Source organism: Limanda limanda, chromosome 5, assembly GCF_963576545.1.
Source record: "Limanda limanda chromosome 5, fLimLim1.1, whole genome shotgun sequence".
NCBI classification, from domain to species: domain Eukaryota; kingdom Metazoa; phylum Chordata; class Actinopteri; order Pleuronectiformes; family Pleuronectidae; genus Limanda; species Limanda limanda.
The window spans coordinates 2664466-2686195 of record NC_083640.1 but is presented as its reverse complement, the minus strand read 5'-3'; the positions used below and the strand labels follow the sequence as shown (position 1 = coordinate 2686195).

The 21730-nt window shown below is 43.0% G+C and overlaps 1 protein-coding gene across 1 annotated transcript in view; it reads left to right on the top strand.

Moving 5' to 3' along the window:
• LOC133001439 (protein unc-13 homolog B-like) overlaps positions 1 to 19902 on the top strand; it is a 42328-nt gene extending 22426 nt beyond the window's left edge. Inside the window, exons 17-33 of the mRNA XM_061071014.1 lie at positions 10 to 134; positions 738 to 823; positions 1716 to 1842; positions 2719 to 2815; positions 4300 to 4443; positions 6189 to 6266; positions 6433 to 6510; positions 16743 to 16831; positions 16945 to 17082; positions 17286 to 17409; positions 18166 to 18210; positions 18474 to 18545; positions 18697 to 18844; positions 18942 to 18998; positions 19196 to 19279; positions 19379 to 19538; positions 19620 to 19902. Of these exons, the coding sequence (XP_060926997.1) occupies positions 10 to 134; positions 738 to 823; positions 1716 to 1842; positions 2719 to 2815; positions 4300 to 4443; positions 6189 to 6266; positions 6433 to 6510; positions 16743 to 16831; positions 16945 to 17082; positions 17286 to 17409; positions 18166 to 18210; positions 18474 to 18545; positions 18697 to 18844; positions 18942 to 18998; positions 19196 to 19279; positions 19379 to 19538; positions 19620 to 19902 (1935 nt within the window). The remainder of the gene's footprint in view (positions 1 to 9; positions 135 to 737; positions 824 to 1715; positions 1843 to 2718; positions 2816 to 4299; positions 4444 to 6188; positions 6267 to 6432; positions 6511 to 16742; positions 16832 to 16944; positions 17083 to 17285; positions 17410 to 18165; positions 18211 to 18473; positions 18546 to 18696; positions 18845 to 18941; positions 18999 to 19195; positions 19280 to 19378; positions 19539 to 19619) is intronic.
• Positions 19903 to 21730: the final 1828 nt, after the last annotated feature.

The window sequence follows — 21730 nt, the reverse complement described above, 5'->3', positions numbered from 1 at the left end:
GAGAAGAAGGAGGAGAATCCGCCGGAGGAGCAGGGCCCAAGTATTCAGAATCTGGATTTCTGGCCCAAGCTCATCACGCTCATCGTCTCCATCATCGAGGAAGACAAGAACTCGTACACGCCCATCATCAACCAGTCAGTTTCACTCTTCCTCTATTCTCCATATGTATAATTATATCATTCATATGGAAATTCACTTTATTAATATAGCACTTTTCTTAACAAACTTATAATCTGCTGAAGAGAAAAAACGAAAAACAAGAGAATCATAGAATATTCTAGTTTATGTGAGACTCAGGTTTTAAAATGAGGAAAGTGACATGAAGCCCATTGAAAGTTTAAGAAATGAAACACAACCAATAATTTTAAAGAAATTTGAATTACATGAATTTAAATAAACCTTAGCACCATTTGGCTGGTTCCAAAAACAGATAATTCAAAATGGAATGTTAAGTGTTAAAGATAGATTAGGGCCAGAGATTAAAGTGATGATTTAGGTTAATAAATTTGCAATATTACGAGAAGAAACTCTTGCTGATATTTACCCTGTAAAGTGACACATAACCTTAAATTATGATTTTGTTCTAAACTTGTTATTCTTTCCCTTTATGTTGCCTCTGATCTCACAAAGTGTCTCATGATAAGTTCAGTTTCAGGCAGAATGTGAACGAACAGACGGGCAGAGGAACTTCTCTCTCTTCTGACTCCGGATCTGATCTTCATCTTCTTCTTCTTCAGGTTTCCTCAGGAACTCAACGTTGGCAGAGTCAGCGCTGAGGTCATGTGGAGTCTGTTCGCTCAGGACATGAAATACGCCCTGGAGGGTAAGACTCCAGTGTGTGTCTGTGTGTGTGTGTGTGTGTGTGTGTGTGTCTGTGTGTGTGTGTGAGGTTTTCCTGCCCTTTCCATTCACTCTTTCTTTTCTTCCATCCATCAACTCTCCTCCAGTTTTGCATCAGATCGATCACTGCCGCTGGAAGAACGGTGAGACGCATCGTAGCTGACGAACAGAAACAGTCGGAGGAGACAGTGCGGTTGTTGTGTGTCTGTGTCGGGTCACGGAGACAGAGAGAGTCACAACACACTGAGACAAACACACACTTGTCTCGACACATCGCTGAACTCTCTCTGTCTCCGTGCAGACCAGAGCTAGAGAGTTAGAGCTGTAGTGGGACATCTGAGACCCAGTTCAACCAGTTTGACATTTGTCTCCTCTTAGACCCAACAGTCCACAGTCCACAGTGTAGAACAGGGTCACTTGTCTGTTGTGTCTGTGTCCACTCGTCTGTCCTCCTCTTCTAGACTTTGTCGTTTTAATTTGTGTCGTAGCGTTATTTTTCTTTTTCATCTTCAAAGCCATTTTCATCTCTGTCGTTTCTTTGTCTCACCTGCTTCCTGCTTCTCTCTGACATCTCGTTGGTTTCTGTCATAACTCTGTCGCCACCTCAGCCCCAAACACATTCCGCATCCGCAGAGTTGATTTCTACGCTGGTAAGACTGTGTGTGTGTGTGTGTGGGTGTGTGTGTTTGTGTGTGTTTGTTAAAATGAGCATTTATGTTTTATATTAAAATATGTCTTAATTCAAGTTCTACATACTTGGTTGTGTTTGTGTGGTCACAGTGTGGGTTGAGTTGTCCACAACGACAGGAAGTCAGTGTTTTCGTAACCTTGTGTGTCTTTGTGTGTGTGTGTGTGTGTGTGTGTCTTTTCTACAGAACACGAGAAACATCGTCTCTGTAAGACGGCCGACTACATGAACCTGCACTTCAAGGTCAAGTGGTTGTACAACGAGTACGTCCAGGACCTGCCGGCCGCCACAGACGCTGCGCCAGAGTACCCAGCGTAAGACACACACACACACACACACAGACACACACACACACACACACACACACACACACACACACACACATGCTCTCACACTATTCTCTCATCCAGGCAGATGGTATTTCACCTTGTTTGATCCTTTCTCCCTGTTAGTGGATTCACGCTGATGGACACACACACATACAAAACACACACAACTACACACTCATACACCTCACTCCTTGCCAGGTATGTATGTTATAATAATTATACTATAAGTATTGGTCATAGAGTTATGATAACACTCATGATAATACGTTTTACTAAGATAAAGTAACAAGGTGCTTTACATTATTTGGTCAAATATTTCAAACAACAACAGTAACAATGAGACAAGTGGAATCCGTCAATTTAGGAAAATATATCAAAAAGAAAGAATACATACATACAGAAATTCATGTGAGACCTGGAGATTTTTAAGAATCTGAATATTAAAACTAGGGCTGGGCAAGTTAACTCGTTTTAATCGAGTTAACTCAAGCGATGAGTTAACTCGATTGTTTATCCGCCAATTATTTTCTTTTTTCCTGTTCTGCAGCAGTCAGCAACAGCCTTTCACAAAATAAAAGCCTGACTTTCACAATAAAACAATAAATAATCAAACCTGAGTGAATGCGAGATAAAATAATTAATCGAGTTAACTCATCACTTGAGTTAACTCGAGTTAACTCCATTGAAACGAGTTAACTTGCCCAGCCCTAATTAAAACTAATTCTTACTCTTCAGAACTAAACAACACTTTAACTTTACCCTTTTCAAAACGCTCTTATTTCATTCAGTATGTTTCTGGTGTTTCTTCTTGCTGATGACGCAGCCGCTCAGTGACAAGTCTCCATCTTCTCGCTCCTCCAGGTGGTTCCTGCAGTTCGTCCTGGCCTGGCTGGCGGAGAACGAGGAGGTGTCCATGGAGTTCATGCACGCAGCGCTGGAGCGAGACAAGAGAGAGGGGGTGAGTCCGGGCGGGCGAGGACGAGGAGGGACGTCCAAACAGAACCTGGTCCACCAGAGAAACGCTCTCAGCTCTGTTCTGTCTAACGAACCAATACCACAAATTAATATAAGGGTCTTAAAAGTGCTCCACACAGACTGTGTTCGTCCTGCAGCTCTGATCCTTGTTTATTTGTTCTGGTGTTTCCAGGCAACACGTCCACGCCGTCACTTACCTGTGGTTCACAACACAATCAACAGCAGCTGTCATCAGGCAGAGACACAATAATTACAGACAAATGGAAAAAACTCACAGATTATAGAGTTGGATCTGCAGTTCCTGTTATGTGGATGTAAACAGGACGTAGAATAAGTATACGCTGTCACTTATGGCAGCATATATTTATTTATATATTATGACAGCCACTGGTTGATGTTTATTTGCCCTGAAATCAGTTTATAAATAATATTATCCCTGAGAAGTGAGACTCACAGTGAATATACAGGCGGTGGCTTGTGGCTCAGAACCGGATAAAACCTGCTGACGTGTTTGTTTACCAATGAGCTCTCGTTAGTTTGTCATCAGCCGTTTCTCCACTTGAATCAAATGTAGTAATTTAATGTGAAGTTTGAATCTTGTTTCCTGAGGACCCGAGATTTAATGAAGTCCAACAGGAACAATCTGTCGTCTTCTCTCGATGAGCGGAGCTGAAACGTTTGTGGGCAACAAGCAAATTTAAATTTTTAATTATAAACACCCTTATGAGGAGACGTAAGAGCAACCGGAGGTGACTCACGTCTGGAAAATATCAGTAAACAAATTCATCAGGCAAATATTAGTTTGAAAATCCTAATGAAGATCCTATAAAAGTCACTGCTACTAATGAACGCTGCTGGGTGTTAACATGCAAAATGCAATTACTCCGTTTGATTATAAACTGATATATCTGGTTTATTTTTACATAAAACCTGCTCAGAACCAAATCCAGCTTCATATGACGGCTGCTTTCTGACGGTTTCCAGTTATATTTTCCCTCCTGGATCAGAAACAGCCTGAGAAAGGAGAGAACACTTCCATCCAGTGCAGAAGCTTCAGTTCACTCATGTGCAGCAGAGTTCTGCTTTTGGACAGAATGATGGACATGTTGTCTCTCGCCCTCCTGGTCGTCCCCCAGCTGCTCTTTCTCTTCAGGAGAAAACGTCTGCAGAACAGAACTGAGCAGTTTGACTGAACTTGAACTGACTCAACTGTTTTCACTGGTTCTGTTCAGGAAGCTTTGGCCTCGTAGGTCGGCTCAGCAGCTCCTCTGGGCACCGAGCACACGTCCATCTGAGACATTTGACTGATGATCAATTATGATTTGTGATTAGTGCAGCAATAAGAAATAAGAAGGGTTAGAGTTTGTATTTGATTTGAAGAGAAGGAGTGAAGGAGAGAAGGAGCAGTGGTAGAAAACATCAGATCTGGTCTTGAACACAGAAATGTGCTCTTCCCTCCTCCTGCAGTTCCAGCAGACGTCCGAACACGCTCTGTTCTCCAGCTCCGTGGTCGACATCTTCACGCAGCTCAACCAGAGCTTTGAGATCATCAGGAAGCTGGACTGTCCCGACCCGACCGTGGTGGCTCACTACAACCGCCGCTTCGCCAAGGTGACACGCACCACAGGAACAAAACCTTAATCGCTCCAGGTTCACATGTGGTCACATAATTCACCTTCATGCACACGGAACAAATGTGAATGAAAGTACGTGTCGTGTCACTGATACACGTTATAATCACGTTTAAAAACTCTTGTTTCTCCTAAAAGTTCTGTTTAATACTCAGTTTACACAATTTACAAAAAAATATAGTGGAACAGGAGTCAATATATAAAACTATATATTGTTCTTTTTACTCTGATTGGCCCGGCAGCTAGTTTTGTTTTAATTTTGCCATTTCTTAAAATGTTTGTCTGTGTTTTCTGGGCTATTTTTAATATAGCGTGTTCATTCAGGGAATAATGATTATTTAGAGTCAAGTAGACCATAAATTGTATGTATTGGGGGGTGGATACCACAGTGTGATTGACAGATGGTACCAACTCTCAGTCAGGCTCCACCCCTCGCTCTTCAGACCTTCACGTCCACGACCGTTCTTGTTCCTAATGTGAAATATGTGGCAAAGGAATAATTGTACTATTTTGCGTTTTTACCTTAAAGTTTCTTTGTGTTGCAGCTTTAAATTGTGACTTTTAAATCTCTTGAATCCTTTCTTCCTCTGAGAAACTGACCTCTGGCTTTCAGGTACTTGAATTTAGTGCTTTTTGTCGTAACTGAGCCACAGATTATATTTATTTTTCAAATTGAAGGCAGTTGCTTTTAGTCAAAGACACTAAATCTAACAAACCTGTCTCTGCAGAAGAATTGTGTGCACAGAGGTTTGAGTGTGTGTGTGTGTGTGTGTGTGTGTGTGTGTGTGTGTGTGTGTGTGTGTGTGTGTGTGTGTGTTTGTGTTCGATCGATGAGGGACTCATTAAATAAAGAATAGCTAATGTAAGACATCGCTCTCAGCCGCCGTCTCCACGTCCCCGACCCATGACTCCATTTTCCTTTTCACGTTAATCTCCCTCTCCCTTTTCATCTCGTCTTCTGAGCTCGGATCATTTCTTTATTTCTCTCTTCTTTAAATCTTTGTCATCCATTTTCTCTCTCTTCTATTTTCCAGTTCAGTAACAGTTTGTTTGTTAAAAGTGTGAAATGAGAGTAAAGAAGAGAAAGAGGACAAAGAGTCGTACGAGGAGAGGAAACCGTACGACGTGGTGCAGGCAGCGGTCAGGCCACGAGTGTCAGAGAGCCGTCGGGCTGACTCAGCAGAAATAAGTGGAGATAACAGAGGAACAGAAACTGCTTCTTCACATCAGAGCCGATAAATTAACTTGTTTCAAAGTTTAATGTAAACAGGCCGAACGTCGTTTCTCACCAACCTGAACCAACGTGTCCTTCCTCATTTCATAGTTCTAATATTTTATCTTGGGACGTTTTAAAAGCTGCATCGTTTGTTCTCTGTCTTTCGAGGGTGAAACATTTTCTTGACATTTGATTTGAAGAGCTAGTGAGAAATTGATGAAGAAACTTTACGACTCATTTTTCTTCCCGATGGATGAAAAGGTTGAAATAAAACACAGGATATAAAGAATAGATTTAGAAGTAAAAAACTTGATGTGGACTGATTTGAAATTCCCCAAAAGACAAAAACGAATGAGAGCCGAGCATCTTCTCAGTCATCAGGGTTCGAAAACAGAGCTGGTTCTGACCTGATGGATGGATCTGAAGCACCAGGGTTCACATCCATTTCTACAGATGTTCCCCTGAGAATCGAACCCGTCCCGAGTGTTTGTTTTGTGTTTTCCCTGCAGACGATCACCAAAGTGCTGCTGCAGTACAGCGCCCTGCTGGCCAAGAGCTTCCCCTCCTACTGTGAGAAGGAGAAGATCGTGAGTAGCTGCTGCGTCTCCGAACATCCTCCCTCCTCCTCTCTGTGGAGTGGAGGAATCTTCACTTCATCTTCCACTTCACTAACTCTGGAACTTCCTTAACTGGTTTTCTCGTTTGCTTGTTTTTGCTCCTGTCGTTCCCGTCGCCCCCCCCGACCTCCTGCAGCCGTGCGTGCTGATGAACAACATCCAGCAGATGAGAGTCCTCCTGGAGAAGATGTTCGAGTCTATGGGAGCGAAGCAGGTGAGTGAAAAGTTTACTGAAGATTTCCCTCAGGAGAGGTTTTCAGTTCAAACCTCAGACGCTGATTTCACTAAAATACAAGTCATCAACAAAACAATCCAACATGACGACGGTTAAATACGTTTTCATCCAACGGAGCCAGAAATAATTAAAGTGTGACGAAGCACATTTATCGTATTTATCTTTACGAACCCGGGAGCAGCAGTGAAGCAGCCTGAGTCAGAGAAGAAACGTCAATAACTCATAATCACTGTAGTCCACTCGTTTATTATTTAAAGGCCTGAATATAGTTTTAATTTTTTAACAGGTGCAGCTGAAATCAAACACAAAGTTATTCCTTCAAAGTTTCTGATCGTAACTTACGACAGAGTTTTATGGCCACTTATTTAATCTAAATATAGTGAATAATATACGTCACAACTCGAGGCAACGTTTCGAGTTAGAGGCCGAACATCCGAACATAGAGTTTCCATGTGTGTTCAGTATGTGGGTCGCCCCAGCGTCCTCGAGCTGTGATCTCGTTCCTCTGATGTGTGTTTCTTGACATTTGATTTGAAGAACTAGTGAGAAATTGATGAAGAATCTTTACGACTAATTTTTCTTCCTGATGGATGAAAAGGTTGAAATAAAACACAGGATATAAAGAATAGATTTAAATGTAAAAAACTTGATGTGGACTGATTTGAAATTCCCCAAAAGACAAAAGGAATGAGAGCCGAGTATCTTCTCAGTCATCAGGGTTCAAACAGAGCTGGTCGTAACTTACGACAGAGTTTTATGGCCACTTATTTAATCTAAATATAGTGAATAGTATACGTTACAACTCGGGGCTACGTGTCGAGTTAGAGGCCGAACATCTGAACATAGAGTTTCCATGTGTGTTCAGTATGTGGGTCGCCCCAGCGTCCTCGAGCTGTGACCTCGTTCCTGTGATGTGTGTTTGGGAGAGATCCTCATGGGACCATGACAGCACTGGTGATGTGGTGTCGGGCCAGTGGAGCGGCGCGGTGGCAAAGCGGCAAAGACTGGAACGACAGCAGAGACAGATAAACCTTAAATAAACTCAGATTTCGTCGGGTGATATTTGAAAGTGATGGAACTTTAAGCTTCGTTGATGCAGACGCGGGTTTCATCCATTCATCTAAACTGAGGATTTAAAGGTCAATTCATGTAAACTCATGCAAACTCCACATGGAAGGAATCTGGCAGAACTGGGAATCGAACCACAACCTTCTGGCTGTGAAGCGACTGTACCACAAACTGAAGAAGTGATTAGTAACTTTGCCGTCATCTGTAAAGATCCAGATTTGAAATGACTTCATGTTCAGAGCATCAACATGAACAGGAAGTTGGAGTCAGACAGACGTTCTTCATCTTGTTCTTCATCTTGTTCTTCAGTCACTTGACTTTTCAGTTTTTACTTGTATAGAAATAACCTTGTTTCTATATTTCTTGTTCTATGTTCAGGAATAAAAAGTGCGGCCTTGAATTATTTTTTTATGTAAGACGGGAGATTGATAGTGTGTGTGTTTGTGTGTGTGTTTGTGTGTGTGTGTGTGTGTGTGTGTGTGTGTGTTTCCCTCTAGCTTACTGCTGAGGAGGAGAGGGTACGTCGAGGTTTATCTTTTTATTTTGTGTCCTTGCTCCCTCTCTCCCTGTTGCTCCTCCAACATATTCCAAATAAACAACCTCCTCATTACAGCAGCAACTCTCCCTGAACCTCCTCCAGCTGTCAAACCTCCTATCCACAGTAGAGTTGTGTCTATTTTGAGGTTGATCCCGATTTACTCATAAATGAAATATCAAATAGAATCCTCTCTCCTTCCTCCTCCTCGTCTTCCTCGCTCCTCACCTCCTCTCTCTCTCTCTCTCTTTCCTGATGTCCCCTTTATGTCGGAATCACTGTTTTTACTTTGCCGTTTCTTCCTGAAAGTTGGAGAATGAGGAGGAACCTGACGAGTGTGATGAGGAGGTGGGTCGACTTGTTTCTCTGTCACGGCCTCAGGGACAGATTTGTATGAAGTGAATTGTGATATGATTATATAAACCCACATTAATCCCAGATGGATCTTGTAGTTTTGACGTAGGATTAAAGATTCACTGCAGGAGAACAGGAGGACGAGTATGTTAAAAGATTTGAGATGTTGGGGCTGAGACTCGTTCTTCTGTTTGCTGAAGACAGTTTAGTGTCCAACCAGCAGCTAGTGACATCATAGTTTCCAGTGTTGGGTTTGGTCCAGATGATATTTTGACTCATGTCCATCAAGAGATTTTTTAATATGAATACAGATAAATTGAAAAGCAGATGGGTTTATTGTCATAGTTCATGGTTTTAGTGGACAACGGCTGAGATTTCTTTCCCTGTTTTTAGTTTATATTTAGTGTAACTTGGTTTTATTTCCTTGCCTCACCTGCATCAGGCCTTCTCTGACAATGAAGGGGGCGATGACACGGTGGGTAAAACTGCATCATCAGCAGAAAAAGACTGGACATCACTTTTATTTTCATTTATATTCATATTGTCTTTTATGTTTTATTACAATAACTGTCTCTTCTTTCGGGGGCTGTGGGATATTCTGCATGGCCGGCAGTCAGAGGAGTCCAAGGTGAGAGGAGGAGTTCAGTCTTTATTATTTCCTAAAATGTCACTTTTTCTTATTTTCTGTTCTTATTGTTTTGTCCATTTCAAAACAGTCCTGCTGCTCAGACTCTGAAGGATCTGAGGTAAGAGTCTGAAAGAAGGGAACATAGAACAGAACTTTATTATTTTACATGATTAGCACCTGGTGGAGAAAATAATTCCCATGATCCTTTGCTGCTTCACGACATCATCAAACTAGGCCTTTAGTTGTTGTTTTGACAGAGACCCCTAGTGGCCAAAGTCACATATCGTACGTTTACGTGACAAAAAAACCTGGAGACCCGAGAAATGGATTTGAAAATGCTTGATTTTCTGCTTTAGGAGCTTTTCTTAGATCAAAAAGTAGAATTTACGATTTGTTTCCACATTATCGAGTGACTGTGATTCGTGTGAACTTGTCGTCGGCCTCCTTCCGTGAAAATGAATCCCTGAACAGACCTGAAGCCAAAGAGCCTCTGGGGCCAGATGTCAGCAGAGAACACATCTGCAGCTGGAGCCCTGAGACCGAGCGTGTAATAGACGCCACAGTGGGCGGCCGGATAATTGAATTTGATCTCGTATTTGGCTTCAACTAAATGTCAGAGCACCGTGGGGGGTCTCTGACATGTCGAGGGGGGGGGGCGATAAAGTCTGGGCTGTGCTGCTTAACGAGTAAAGTTCCTCCTCGTCAACAGATGTTGAGGGAAGTGAGAGAGAAGATAAACACTGGTGTCTGCGGTTTGGCTCAAGTCAGAGCTTTTGTTTTGTGTCTGAGAACAAATCGTGTTTATCTAAAAAACTATTGTTATGTGAAATCATCTCCAGTTTTATTCACGTGCATAAAGCGATTCAGCCTGTTGACTCACTGTGGTGGTTAATTGATGCTGTTGTTGCATCGTAGCTTAAAATATAAATTGGAATCAGATATTGTTTTTGCAATTAAAAGGGTTTTATTTATGCGACAGAACCTCATGTTTATTGAGGATTTATCCGACTGCAGCGTGGGAATTATATTAATCTGTATTCAATTTGCTCCGTGAATAGATTATTAGTGACAGAAAGTCAGGTTGGATTTTTATCTGGTGTCTGCGCTTGAGACCTGTTACTGTCAGGAGAAAGCAGTTTACTCAAGTACCTTCAAGGTATTTGTACTTTAGTATTGAGTATTAATCTGTAATCTGTGACGAAAAATATTTATGATCCATGCTGCAGCCAGCCACCAGGGGGCGATCACTACGTTTTGTCTTCGCTTTTGGGAGTTAAATGATTTCCCCATGACACAGATTTCCTTCTGTCGTTAACTTAAAGTTGAAATGATGTGAAAGTGGATGAGATTTTAATTTCTCTTATGTATAAAAGCTCTGAATGAACCAAACGCATGTCGTTGTCTCGTCCTGTTCGTCCTCAGATCGACAACAAGGACAAGGACAAAAAGGTCGGTCAGGCCCCAGTCATTCAAACAGGACCTTTGTTTAGTGTGTTGTGGTGTTTTTTTGTGTATTTGTATGTGTTATAGCATCACTAGGTGCAGTAGAATATCAGTAGAACAGTAAATTATGTATTTCGTATGTGTAGAAATCCCTTAAACTTATTCCAGTGTCGTACGTAATATTAGTCACGTTAGTTGAAATTTCTTCCTCGTGTCTTATAATGGTTTTGTCTGTTGGCTACACTGCCCCCCCCTGTTTTCTGGTGGTACTGCTCCGTATCCATAAGCTTTTAGAAGACGTGCACAAATACAGATGAAATTAACAGAGCACGTCCGTTTCATTATTTAACGTTGAGCATAATTGAGCCTTAAGGCTGATGAATGAATCCCCATGTGTGGCTGCAGGGGGCGCTGTTGCTCAGTAAAGTCACATAGTGTTTCTTTAGTCATGTGTCCTGTTTGTTGTCCTCTGTCTTTTTCTGTTTTTAATGTCACGCTGTTTTATTTGTATTCTTTCTTAATAAGACTGACAAGGAAAAGGTGAGGACCCTCATGAAACCTCTAATACTCCACAATGGATAATTTCATTTTGTTATTATTTTCTCATTTGTCATTTGTCCTTAATTTGTGTTTTTCCTCCCTGTTTTTACACCTTCAGTCTGAGTCGAAGAAGGACAAGGTGCGTTTGCAACTCATTTGTTGAACACACTAATATTCAGGCATTTAGAGGTGTGTGTGTGTCTGTGTGTGTCAGTGTGAGTCTGTGTGAGTGTGGGATCTTAAAAGACAATTTTTTGCTGAATCTGTCTGAACTCGATTTAATGGCTTTTACCAACTGTACATTGGTTTTTGAGCGATAAGCCACAGTTAGATGAGACATGGAGGAAGAGGATAATGAATAAGGACAAGAGCCCCAATAGGAAGAGGACTGACAGTTCCCATTAGTCCGGAGGAAGTAAAAACCAAGTTACAAAGTGTTGAGCGGCTCCTGAAATGACCACGAGAGAGTCTGAGAGATGAGATGATGAACGGAGAGACTTGTTTCCCTTTGTCAACATCAGGCCGAAGTCGACTTTCATCTACAAGTTGTTTTCATTGTGTTGCGTTGCCATAAAGGGCCAAGAAGGTTTTCAATAACCAAACCTTCCAACGCAGGGGGAGCGAGTCATTAGTGGAATGATCTGGTTGGAAAGATGGACTGCAGACTCCTCAGAGATACTTAAGTGTATTATGATCCCAGGAAGCCAAGTTTTCCGATCGCCCCACAGAGGAGGGATGTGAGAAACTCTGAATCAGCACAACTGGGTCTGTGAGGGTTTCAGCTAAAAGTAACAATCCACTTTATTTACGTGTGAGTCACTGGCTGGAGGAGAGAGGCTGAAACAGGAGGAGAACCTCAAAACAGATCCCACAGAACCAAGAGTGTGTTCAGGTGTGGCTGTGGTCGAGTGTGGCATCATCGCTCACAAGTGTGTGTGTGTGTGTGTGTGTGTGTGTGTGTGTGTGTGTGTGTGTGTGTGTGTGTGTGTGTGTGTGTCCTTGCAGGCTGAAAAGAAAGACAAAGAGAAGCAGGTTGGTTTGTTGATGCTTCTTCTGCCCTTCACCTCCTCTTCCTGCTACTTTCTCTAAATCCGTTGCTCTCCTTCCCCTGAAATTCAGATTTTGGTATTTATATAACTTGTAAGGCGCTGGTTTATGTTAGTTTTTTTATTTCTGTCACTGCACAAGAGAGTTCTGAACTTTGTTTTGAATCCAAAAGAGAAAATAACAGTGTTTACTTTTGTTTCAACCATTCTCCTTCTCACCCAAAGGAGGAAACTAAAAGCAAAGAGGTGAGTGGCTTAAAGGAAAATTAGCTTCAGTTGTAGCTGTTGCAAAAGGTCCGACACCATCCAGCTGTTTTAAAGACGTTTGTCCTGTATTCTTAATTTAAATTGATTTAGGCCTAATGATAGTTTTGGACTAATTCTCCCGTCGAACGTTAAGAAAGTTCGATATCGCACCAATAGAAAAGAAGAAAAAAGACATGAAAAAGAAACCGAGTTAACCAAATGAGTAAAATTAGCTTTTGCACATCTGTTTGTTTCTTCAGTATCAGCCACATCAGACGTAGTTTTTGCAGAAGATACGATAACATACTTATTGTGTTCACGTGTTTGTTGGTCTTGCGATGAGCACGGAACAACAGAAGCGAACGATCCGACCTTGTGACTCGTCTTCTGCCCTCGTTTTGCCTCAGCTGATTTGTCGATGACTCAGACATTTCCCAGAATCCACTTCTAAGAATTGTTCCCAATTGCCAAAACCACTCGGCCCCTGGCAGAGGCAGCAGAGCTTGATTCAATTTACAGAACATTTATATATTTCTTTTCTTCCAAGGATGAAGTTTTTCTTTTTTTGTTTCCGTGTGATTTAAACTCCTTCGTGGTCAAACTGTTTGCTCGTCGTCGCCCTCACATGTTATATTGATGTGAAATCACTCGTGTGAGGTTTTTATTCTGTTGTTTTCTTTCTCACCAGTCGAAGGAGGAAGTGAACAAGGTTAGTTTGACCCTGTCTTCCTCTGTAGAGTTTCTCCCTCAGCTCCTGACTCTGATCTCCCGTCAGCTGCAGACATAGGAAAATAAGATATTATATAAAAACCTGGGCAAACTAAACAAGTTATCAATCTGAAACTCATGGACGTGCTGCTCCATAGAAATCAAACAGCCCGTTGTTCACTCACATATTTCACATGTATAAAACATAGATATTGTTTATATTTCTATTTTATTTTCATATTCATTGGATCAAATCTTATCATTTCTTTTAAGATTAATCAAAAGAACACATTGGAGGGTGACATTACTTTTGTAGAGCTACAAAAACAAGCAGCCACTGTATATTTTCTAATCTAATTTTCTAATCCATTTTTATGTTTGAAACACAAGATTTTAATTGAGTGCAGTTCATTTGCTTAAACTTTAGAAAGGTGGAATATCATTCAGCACTTCAATTCTTAAACCATCATAGCTGTTTTCTCTAAGTGCTCAAATGGACAAGAAGTGGTTTCGGCTTTTTATCTCAAAAAGCTGAGTATTAAAATGGACAGAATTTACCCTTTTCTTTAATAATCGACCACTTGAAGCACTTTACATTCACTAACTCGAACATTCAGCACTTTCTGTCCCACGTGATCCAGACTGGGGATCAAACCACCGACGTTTCTCGTCCGACCCGCCACACAAGCATCTGATTATTTATTCCATCGGCTCCTCCACGTGATTCCAGTTTGGGATGAGGTCAGTGTGCAGCGGGAACGCAGCCTCCTGGTGTCAGCGTTCCCTTTTGTCCCGAAGAATCCCAATAAACCTGAGGCAATAAACAAAAAGCTTTTATTAAAATCGCCCACTCACCACGACCCAGCCCACCAGACAATATCCAGAAACACACCCTGAAATAATAATAATAATAAGACTCGTGCTGCTCTCACCTGCTGCGCTCCCGTAAATTACCTTTAACCCTCGTCATGGTCGTTGTTTGTGTTGAATCATCGATGTCCTGCGCTGTGTCTTTTCCTTTTCTTTTTACGTTTCTGTCTTTTCTCCTGTTTTTTTCTTTCTGTCTTTCCGGGAAGACCGAAGCCACAGCTGCCACCAACAAGGTACTTCTGCCTGTTAGAGACATTATATGTGTGTGTGTGTGTGTGTGTGTGTGTGTGTGTGTGTGCGTGTGTGTGTGTGTGTCTCCTTTTCTTCCTTAAGCTCTTTTTCTCAGTCAATCACTTTCATTCTCTTCCCAACGTCTCGAGGAGTCGGACTAAGTGCAAAGAGGATTTCAAACAGATCTGAAGTTTCCATTTTGAAGGATGTTGAACCTTCACTCGTTCTCTCAGAACCACTGATTCAATTTGAGTGGTCAAAGGTCAAAAGTAAAGGTCACTGTGGCTTCACAAAACTTAGAAATCTCAAGTCTTATATCTCGCATTTCACATTTTGACTTTTACTCAGATGAACTGATTTCAGGGGTCAAAGGTCAAAGTGTCCTCCTGTGAGTCGCAGATTGAAACTGGTTTTCAGAGGTTTACAGACTATATACGGACTTCTAAGATCTGAATTCCCTGTATGTATCGACTCTTGCAGTGTGTGTGTGTATCTTCATGTATAGGAAAGGATTGTTGCCCTGTACTTCCAAGGAGACATCACGTGCACAGTCACGTGCACAGTCACCTTCAAACACCTATAAAGATGTCTGACTGCTCAACACAAACACAACTGTGCTTTTTCATTTTTTGGACTCAGACCAAGAACACACTTGTCCTGCAGACGCTGAGTGGATGGTCCAACCCCTTCACTTTACTCAGCGCAACATTTTTCAATTAAAATGCACGATACTAAAACGCTGTCACTTGAAAGTCACAGGCCTCCGTTAGTCCAATTAAATCCTGTGGCAGTTTGCCCACCGTCCTCTAGCTAATAACTCAGTCCCACATTTATCGACGGCAGCCTTCCTCTCTGCGATGTCTTATCCTGCCGAGGTCCGGCCTCTCGGCTGGTGAAACATGTGGAGCACGCTTCAGATCCAGAATACTGATGAGGCGTCTTACAGGTTCATTCAAGGTCTGATGGCAGGCTCCTCCCTTCCTCCTGCAGACTCACACAAAGCTGCAGGTCAAGGAAATGGAAAAGATGGTTGAATGCCCCTTGCAGCTAAGAATTGAGTTTTAAAAGCCACGTGTAACAGTTGTTCTGACTGATTAGACATTTGCTTAGTTTGCAGTTGGCACGGCAACTGAACGATTACATAAGAACCAAATGAAAATGTTTAGGTTGTCGTAAAAGTCTCATTAGTAGAGAGATGTGTTCGAACCTGGTGTGTTCACGCCCCCTTGTCCAGCAGAGACGTCCAATCAGGGAAAATAAAAATATGGATCGATCTGTGTTAAGCTGTCTCGAGATATATAAGAAAAAAGCTGAACATTTACCTTTCTGTGTTTTCTTCTAAACTCTAAAAGAAAATAATTAATAACCAGAATATAGCCGGGGAGTGGTCTGACTCTGTGTCCACGCCCCAAATGCATACAGATCTTTATGATCTATTTGACTCATTATTTAAAATATGAACACCATGTTGTATTGAAGAAAAAACTAGAGACTGAGACATAAACTCCTCAGTAAGATATAAAGTGACATTATAAATCAGGCGAGAAGTTTAGTCATGATTTGTTTTAAAAACTGGTGGAGTCGCCCTCTGCTGATCATTGGAGAGAATGCAGGTTTCAGGCACTTCCTCATCAGCTTCACTTTACTTTTCGTGGCTGAGGAAATGTCAGGAGAGGATCTGCCACTGACGACCAACATAGATAAATAAATATAGAAGTTATCTGTAACATCCTTTGTGATCACGTCTTCAGCTGCTCAAAGTCTTTTCTTCACATTGACTAAATGTCAACAGATTCAAATTCCTCTTTCAAACATTGAGACGCTCAGAGGAAGCGTCGAGGAGAAACAGTGACGACCTCCTTCTGCAGACGACCTCTACTTCACACTTGAGGTGTTTTCTTCTCTGAAGACCTGCTGGAGCACCAGGAAGTGGTTCGCTCTCTAGAGACGCTGCTGAATAGTTGTGAAGAAGAATGAACGACTGCTCGTGTTTCTCAGCGTCACTTCCACAGACGCTCGGTCACGATCTTTGCAATCCCAGCTCCAGTCAGCGTTTCTTTCCTGTTTCCTGATCTGCACACGTTGGTCTTCCAGCAGCAGCAGCAGCATCACACACACTGCAGGTCAACGAGTGGATCCCTGACTCACGCTCTTACTCAGTGAGAAATGAGTCTGCAGGTGTTACACGCTCGTACTCATCTCGTCTACACCATCAGAAAGTATTCCTGCAATATTTAACGCATCAAAAACCATTTCAATCTGGTTTGTGCATGATGGTTTTGAGAGGTTCGAATCCATCGTGGCTCCTCATTGGGAGTTATTTTTTGGGGGGAAAGTTTTTGACTGAGAAAAGAGAAAAATTAAATCTGGCTTCAGAGGAGCAGGAGGCAACAGGAGCCGCAGCTCGGATGTGACATTTCAGATTTCTAGCTTTTGGCATCGAGTTGTTTGCTGTTCTGCATAAAGTGAAGGCTGCAAATAACCAGTTGTCTCCTGCCTCCTCCTGTGTGTGTGTCTGTGTGTTTGTGTGTTTGTGTTGCAGATGGATACAGAGGCAGCTAACATCCTCAATGAGCTGCAGGTGAAGCTGAGCACCGTCCTGGACAACTTCAGCATCGTGTTTGCCAAGAGGTAACACACACACACACACACACACACACACACACAGACACACACACAGCTGAGGAACAAGCCTCTCTGAGGGTTTTCTTGCAGGAGTTCACCTCTGCCTCCTCTCCCTCCAGTTTCCAGACTCGTATCACCGGCTGCATGCGTCAGATGGCGGAGATCCTCTACCAGATCAAGGGGCCTCCCAAGCACGACACCGCGGAGGCAGATGCCGACGCCATGCTGAGGCCCCTCATGGAGTTCCTGGATGGGAAGTGAGTCGCACAATGTGCATGTAGACGACTGCACAAGCTGGTCTCACAAATACTGTCTGATGATTCTTTTTCTGGACGAAGCTGAACCTCAGGAGAGCTGCCTCCAAAGCAAAAACACAAAAATGGCCTTTTTAAACAACAAAAATCGAATAATGTGTGTGTGTGTGTTTGTGTGTTTGTGTGTGTGTGTGTGTGTCACCCAGCCTCAGTATCTTTGCTGACATCTGTGAGAAGACGGTGCTGAAGAGGATCTTGAAGGACCTGTGGAAGATCGTCCTGAGCAGCCTGGAGAAGTCCATCGTGCTGCCGCAGAGCAACGACAGCCTGGTAACCACCACAACACTTAACCCCCCCGACCCTTCACAACGCTGCACCTGTAACTCCCCCTTGATTCTGACCACAAGAGAGAGACACAAAACTATGTACAAAACTGGATCAGATTCGATTCAGCGTCAAAGTCACAGATACAGAGCGTCACAACGATGGCCTTCTGTTTTAGAAAGTAAATTCCTCATGAATTTTCTTGAACCATTGCAAATTATCCCTCAACAACGACCTTCTGCGTCCTCTTGAGTTCAACCTGGTCGTTAATAAAGTGTTGTAATATAGTTTGTTTCTTGTATATTATATTAGATCAATCAACAGGATTCTCGTGGTTGTGGTAAACATTTCCATGATAACAGCCATCTCCATCAATCAGACATGTCAATATTACACCTGAGGATTGTGGGTAGTGTAGTACTTCTTAACATTGCTAATGAAACTTAACTTAAAACAAAGTCGATATCAAGCAGATTTGAGGCTTCGACAGGAAAATATAACATCGTTTCACAATCTCGTAGCTCGTGGTGGGTCTACCCCGGATGGTTAAAATATTATAGCTTAATAATCCAAATCTGATTTTTACTTCTGGAACTGCAGTGTTGAGCCTGTTTATCCTTTTTATTCCTCGTCTCTCATGGTCTCTCTGTATAACCAGATTAAAACCAGAGGCAGTGCTCTGCTGCCCTCTAGTGGTGGAACGTGTGTTTCCTTTGCTGCTCATGTTTTTAAACTGTGCGGTGTCTGTGTTTCTCTCTGCAGGGAGCTCAACTCCTCACGGCAGCTAAAGGACTCTCAAATCTCAAGGTGACGCACACATGCAGCTGCAGATATTTATCCATATAAATATTATATCCATATTGTGATTGTCAATCAACCGATATCTCAATAAAAGCCTTAAACTTAATTAGTGAAACAGAAACTGATTCACGACACATTAGAGGAAGCAAAGACCAAAATACAAATATTTATGAAATATACACTAAATTTGCATTTGTAAATGTACCTTGTTACATCTCACCACTTCCTGTAAGTGACGTTTGTCTGATGTGATTGTGTGAACTCTGCAGGGAGGAAGTGAAGCTAAAACCCTGACGCCCAAACAGTGCATCATCATCGACGCAGGGTTGGAGAGCATCAAGGTGAGTGCAGACCTGCGTAGACTCACATATCTGATATCTTATTTATTACTTTAATTATTTGTACTATTTGATGTTCTCATCGTATCGTATATCTTGTTTTTACTGTCCATCCATTGGTCCTCACCTTCATCGTGATGCTTTCTTCGTTCAGCAATACTTCCACGCTGGAGGAAACGGGCTGAAGAAGGCGTTTGTGGAGAAAAGTCCTGAACTGGCGTCGCTGCGTTACGCCCTCTCCCTTTACTCCCAGAGCACCGACGCTCTCATCAAGACCTTTGTCACCACGCAACACTCGCAGGGTGATCACACACACACAGACACACAACTTGGTCAGACGCCCCCCTGTGTGTTTCTAACTGATGAAATGTTTCTAAATGTCTCTTCCTGTTGTCTCAGTGCACGATGGGATGGGCATCAGAGTCACCGGCAATGAAAAGATTCGACCTGATCGGGGTAAGTTCACAAAACTCTGATATAAAAGTGGTTCCTCGGGTTCCACAGGGAAATATCCGAGGTTGTGGAGGTTTCCTTATAGAAAAATCCACCTCAGAGAAATGTCTTCCTTGCCCATGAAAGCAGTTATGCATCTGTAATGGTTTTAAAATATTGTGCTTTTTATTAAACTGGTTTTTATTCTTTGACTGGTGCAGGCTCCGGGGTCCAGAGGCCGATCGGAGAAGCCGTCCTGCAGATCGATATGATGCTCGGGAAAGAACGTAAGGTCAACGTCAGAGGTGAGTCGCCTCAGAATACAGTTAGAATGTTTAAATTAAACCTGAAACTAAATCCACAACAAGAAAAAGAAAATTCACGCTGGATTTGTGTCCATCCAGTCATCGCAGTGAACGACATGAAGTGGCAGACGTCCGGGATGTTCCGGCCTTTCGTCGACGTCTCCGTGGTCGGCCCCTTCCTCGCCGACAAGAAGCGCAAGCTCACCACGAAATCCAAGAACAACAGCTGGACGGCGAAGTTCAACGAGGCCTTCCAGTTGTGAGTTTCGAAATCCAGACGCGTGACACCTGAAAACGGTGCTTAAGAGGCAGAGTTTCAATGTGTCCCTCTGCCCCACAGCATCCTGGGTAAGGAATCTCCAGACTGCTACGAGCTCCAGGTGACGGTGAAGGATTACTGCTTCGGCCGGGCGGACCGGGTGGTCGGCATGGCCGTGGTGCAGCTGCGTGACGTCGCCAACCGCAAGAGCTGCGTGTGCTGGTGTCCCCTGGGGCCGCGCATCCAGACGGACGAGACGGGCATGACGGTGATGCGCATCCTGTCCCAGCGGCCGGCCGATGAGGTGGCCAAGGAGTTTGTCAAGCTGAAATCTGAGATCCGTCCTGTGGAGGAGGGAAGATGAGGAGCAGAGGCACGGACACCGGCGCTGGAAACTGGATCATAAATGGAGATCTGGGTTCAGAGTCAGGGCTGCGTTTCAGTTTTCCTCAGTAAACACAGGCCGATGAAGTGTCTGAGTGATAATATTCAACATGGGGGAGTAGGACGCAGGAAGATGTTCTCTAAAATGTCAAAAAAAGAAAAATGATTATCAGCTGATTTAAATCAACAGCTCGGAGGACAGAGATCATTTAAGTTCCAACGACGGACTATTCAAGTCATCAATTACATCCGGTGTCTGTCACCTGTCGACCATCTCGGGTTCTGTCCACCTGACTTGATTCTTGAATCTTGAATCTACCTGACAGAACGAGAAGATGCAAACGTATCTTACATCAACTGAAAGGAGCCGTAATCCCACATTATTGAACCGTGTGAGGCCTAATGAAAATGTTCAGTGACATCACTGTTGACAGTTTCCCAAAAGACGTCATCAGAAACCTGCTGTCAACCAGTGAAGTGATGTCAGGAATAATAGAGTGGAAACAACAATAAAACAGCTCATGATAGAAGAAGTGCATCGAACATCAGCACCAGATTCATGTGGTTCATCCACAAAGTTTTTAAAATTCAGTTTGACGAGCGAGCGACGTTCTGTTGAGCAGCTGCGAGGAGAGAAGTTCACGCTCGTCTCAGGCTCGTGCTCATGGAAGCACTGAGATGCATTTAGAACGCTAACAAATACAACTTCTCAGTAGATACCATCCAACAGCTAACAAATATAAAACACAGCAACGTGATCGTCTTAGCCAAGTTAGCCAGTTAGCCAAGAAAAACTGCACCAGGGCTGCAAACTAAAAAATAAAACAGCTCATGAGAGAAGAAGAGCAACACACACCGAGCGACTGACGTCTGTAGCTCCAGATTCCTGAAGGTGGTCGTGACACAGACGCCGATCCAGAGCTTTTCTGGAGGGTCGACTTCCGACGGGGACGGATTCTGTCCGGATGCTGCTAACGCGCGTGTTGCTTTGTAACGACAATATATTTTTCCCAGAGTGAAAATATAAAACCTTAAAAAGAAACAAAACACGACGCACTGCGGTCGGAGTGCGCATTGTTAATGTTAACGATAACGTAGCCTTAAAAGAAGCCAGCTGGCTAACACAGCTAGCTCACTGTTCTCCTTCCTAAAGCTAAGTGGGTTCGTCACCATCGACATTTAAGTCAAAATACTTTTTTCCCTGAAGCAAAGAATTCTGGGCATCGTAGTTAAAAGAGTAAGACGAAGAAAACGCAGCTTCTCTGCCTCGTGAGAAGAAAACGTTACGTCGGACGTTTAGAACTTAGCTCTTCTGTTTTAACCAGGTGTTGATGAAACTGTGACTGTGACGACTGTTGACCCGTCGACCTGCTCTGAATAGAAAACCAAAAAGATGACACCTGTTTTTTAACGGTTCAAAAGTGCGAACACCTTCACGGAGAGAACCTGGAACGGTTCTGCTAACAATTCAATTATATCCCCTATTTACAGTTTGAAGATGAAATGTTCCCGATGCCATAGCCTTGCCGTGCATGCACAGCCTGTACGGATCATACCATTCCGAGTATCGGATATTTTTACCACAATCTGATGGAAAAGGAAAACACATGCAGGTTTAACGTATAGCTGATCCACACTCTTCTCTGTTTACCACGTGCCAAGGAACTCAAGGGTTCAACGAGCTCCCTGTTGGAATTCTGGGTTGCTGGTCGGACGCGGACGTGGCCACGGTGAACGTCCCGCCTTCTGATGCACGTTTGCCAAAAACTAGCTGCACTTTGGCTCCAAACTCAATTTGTTTGGTTGAG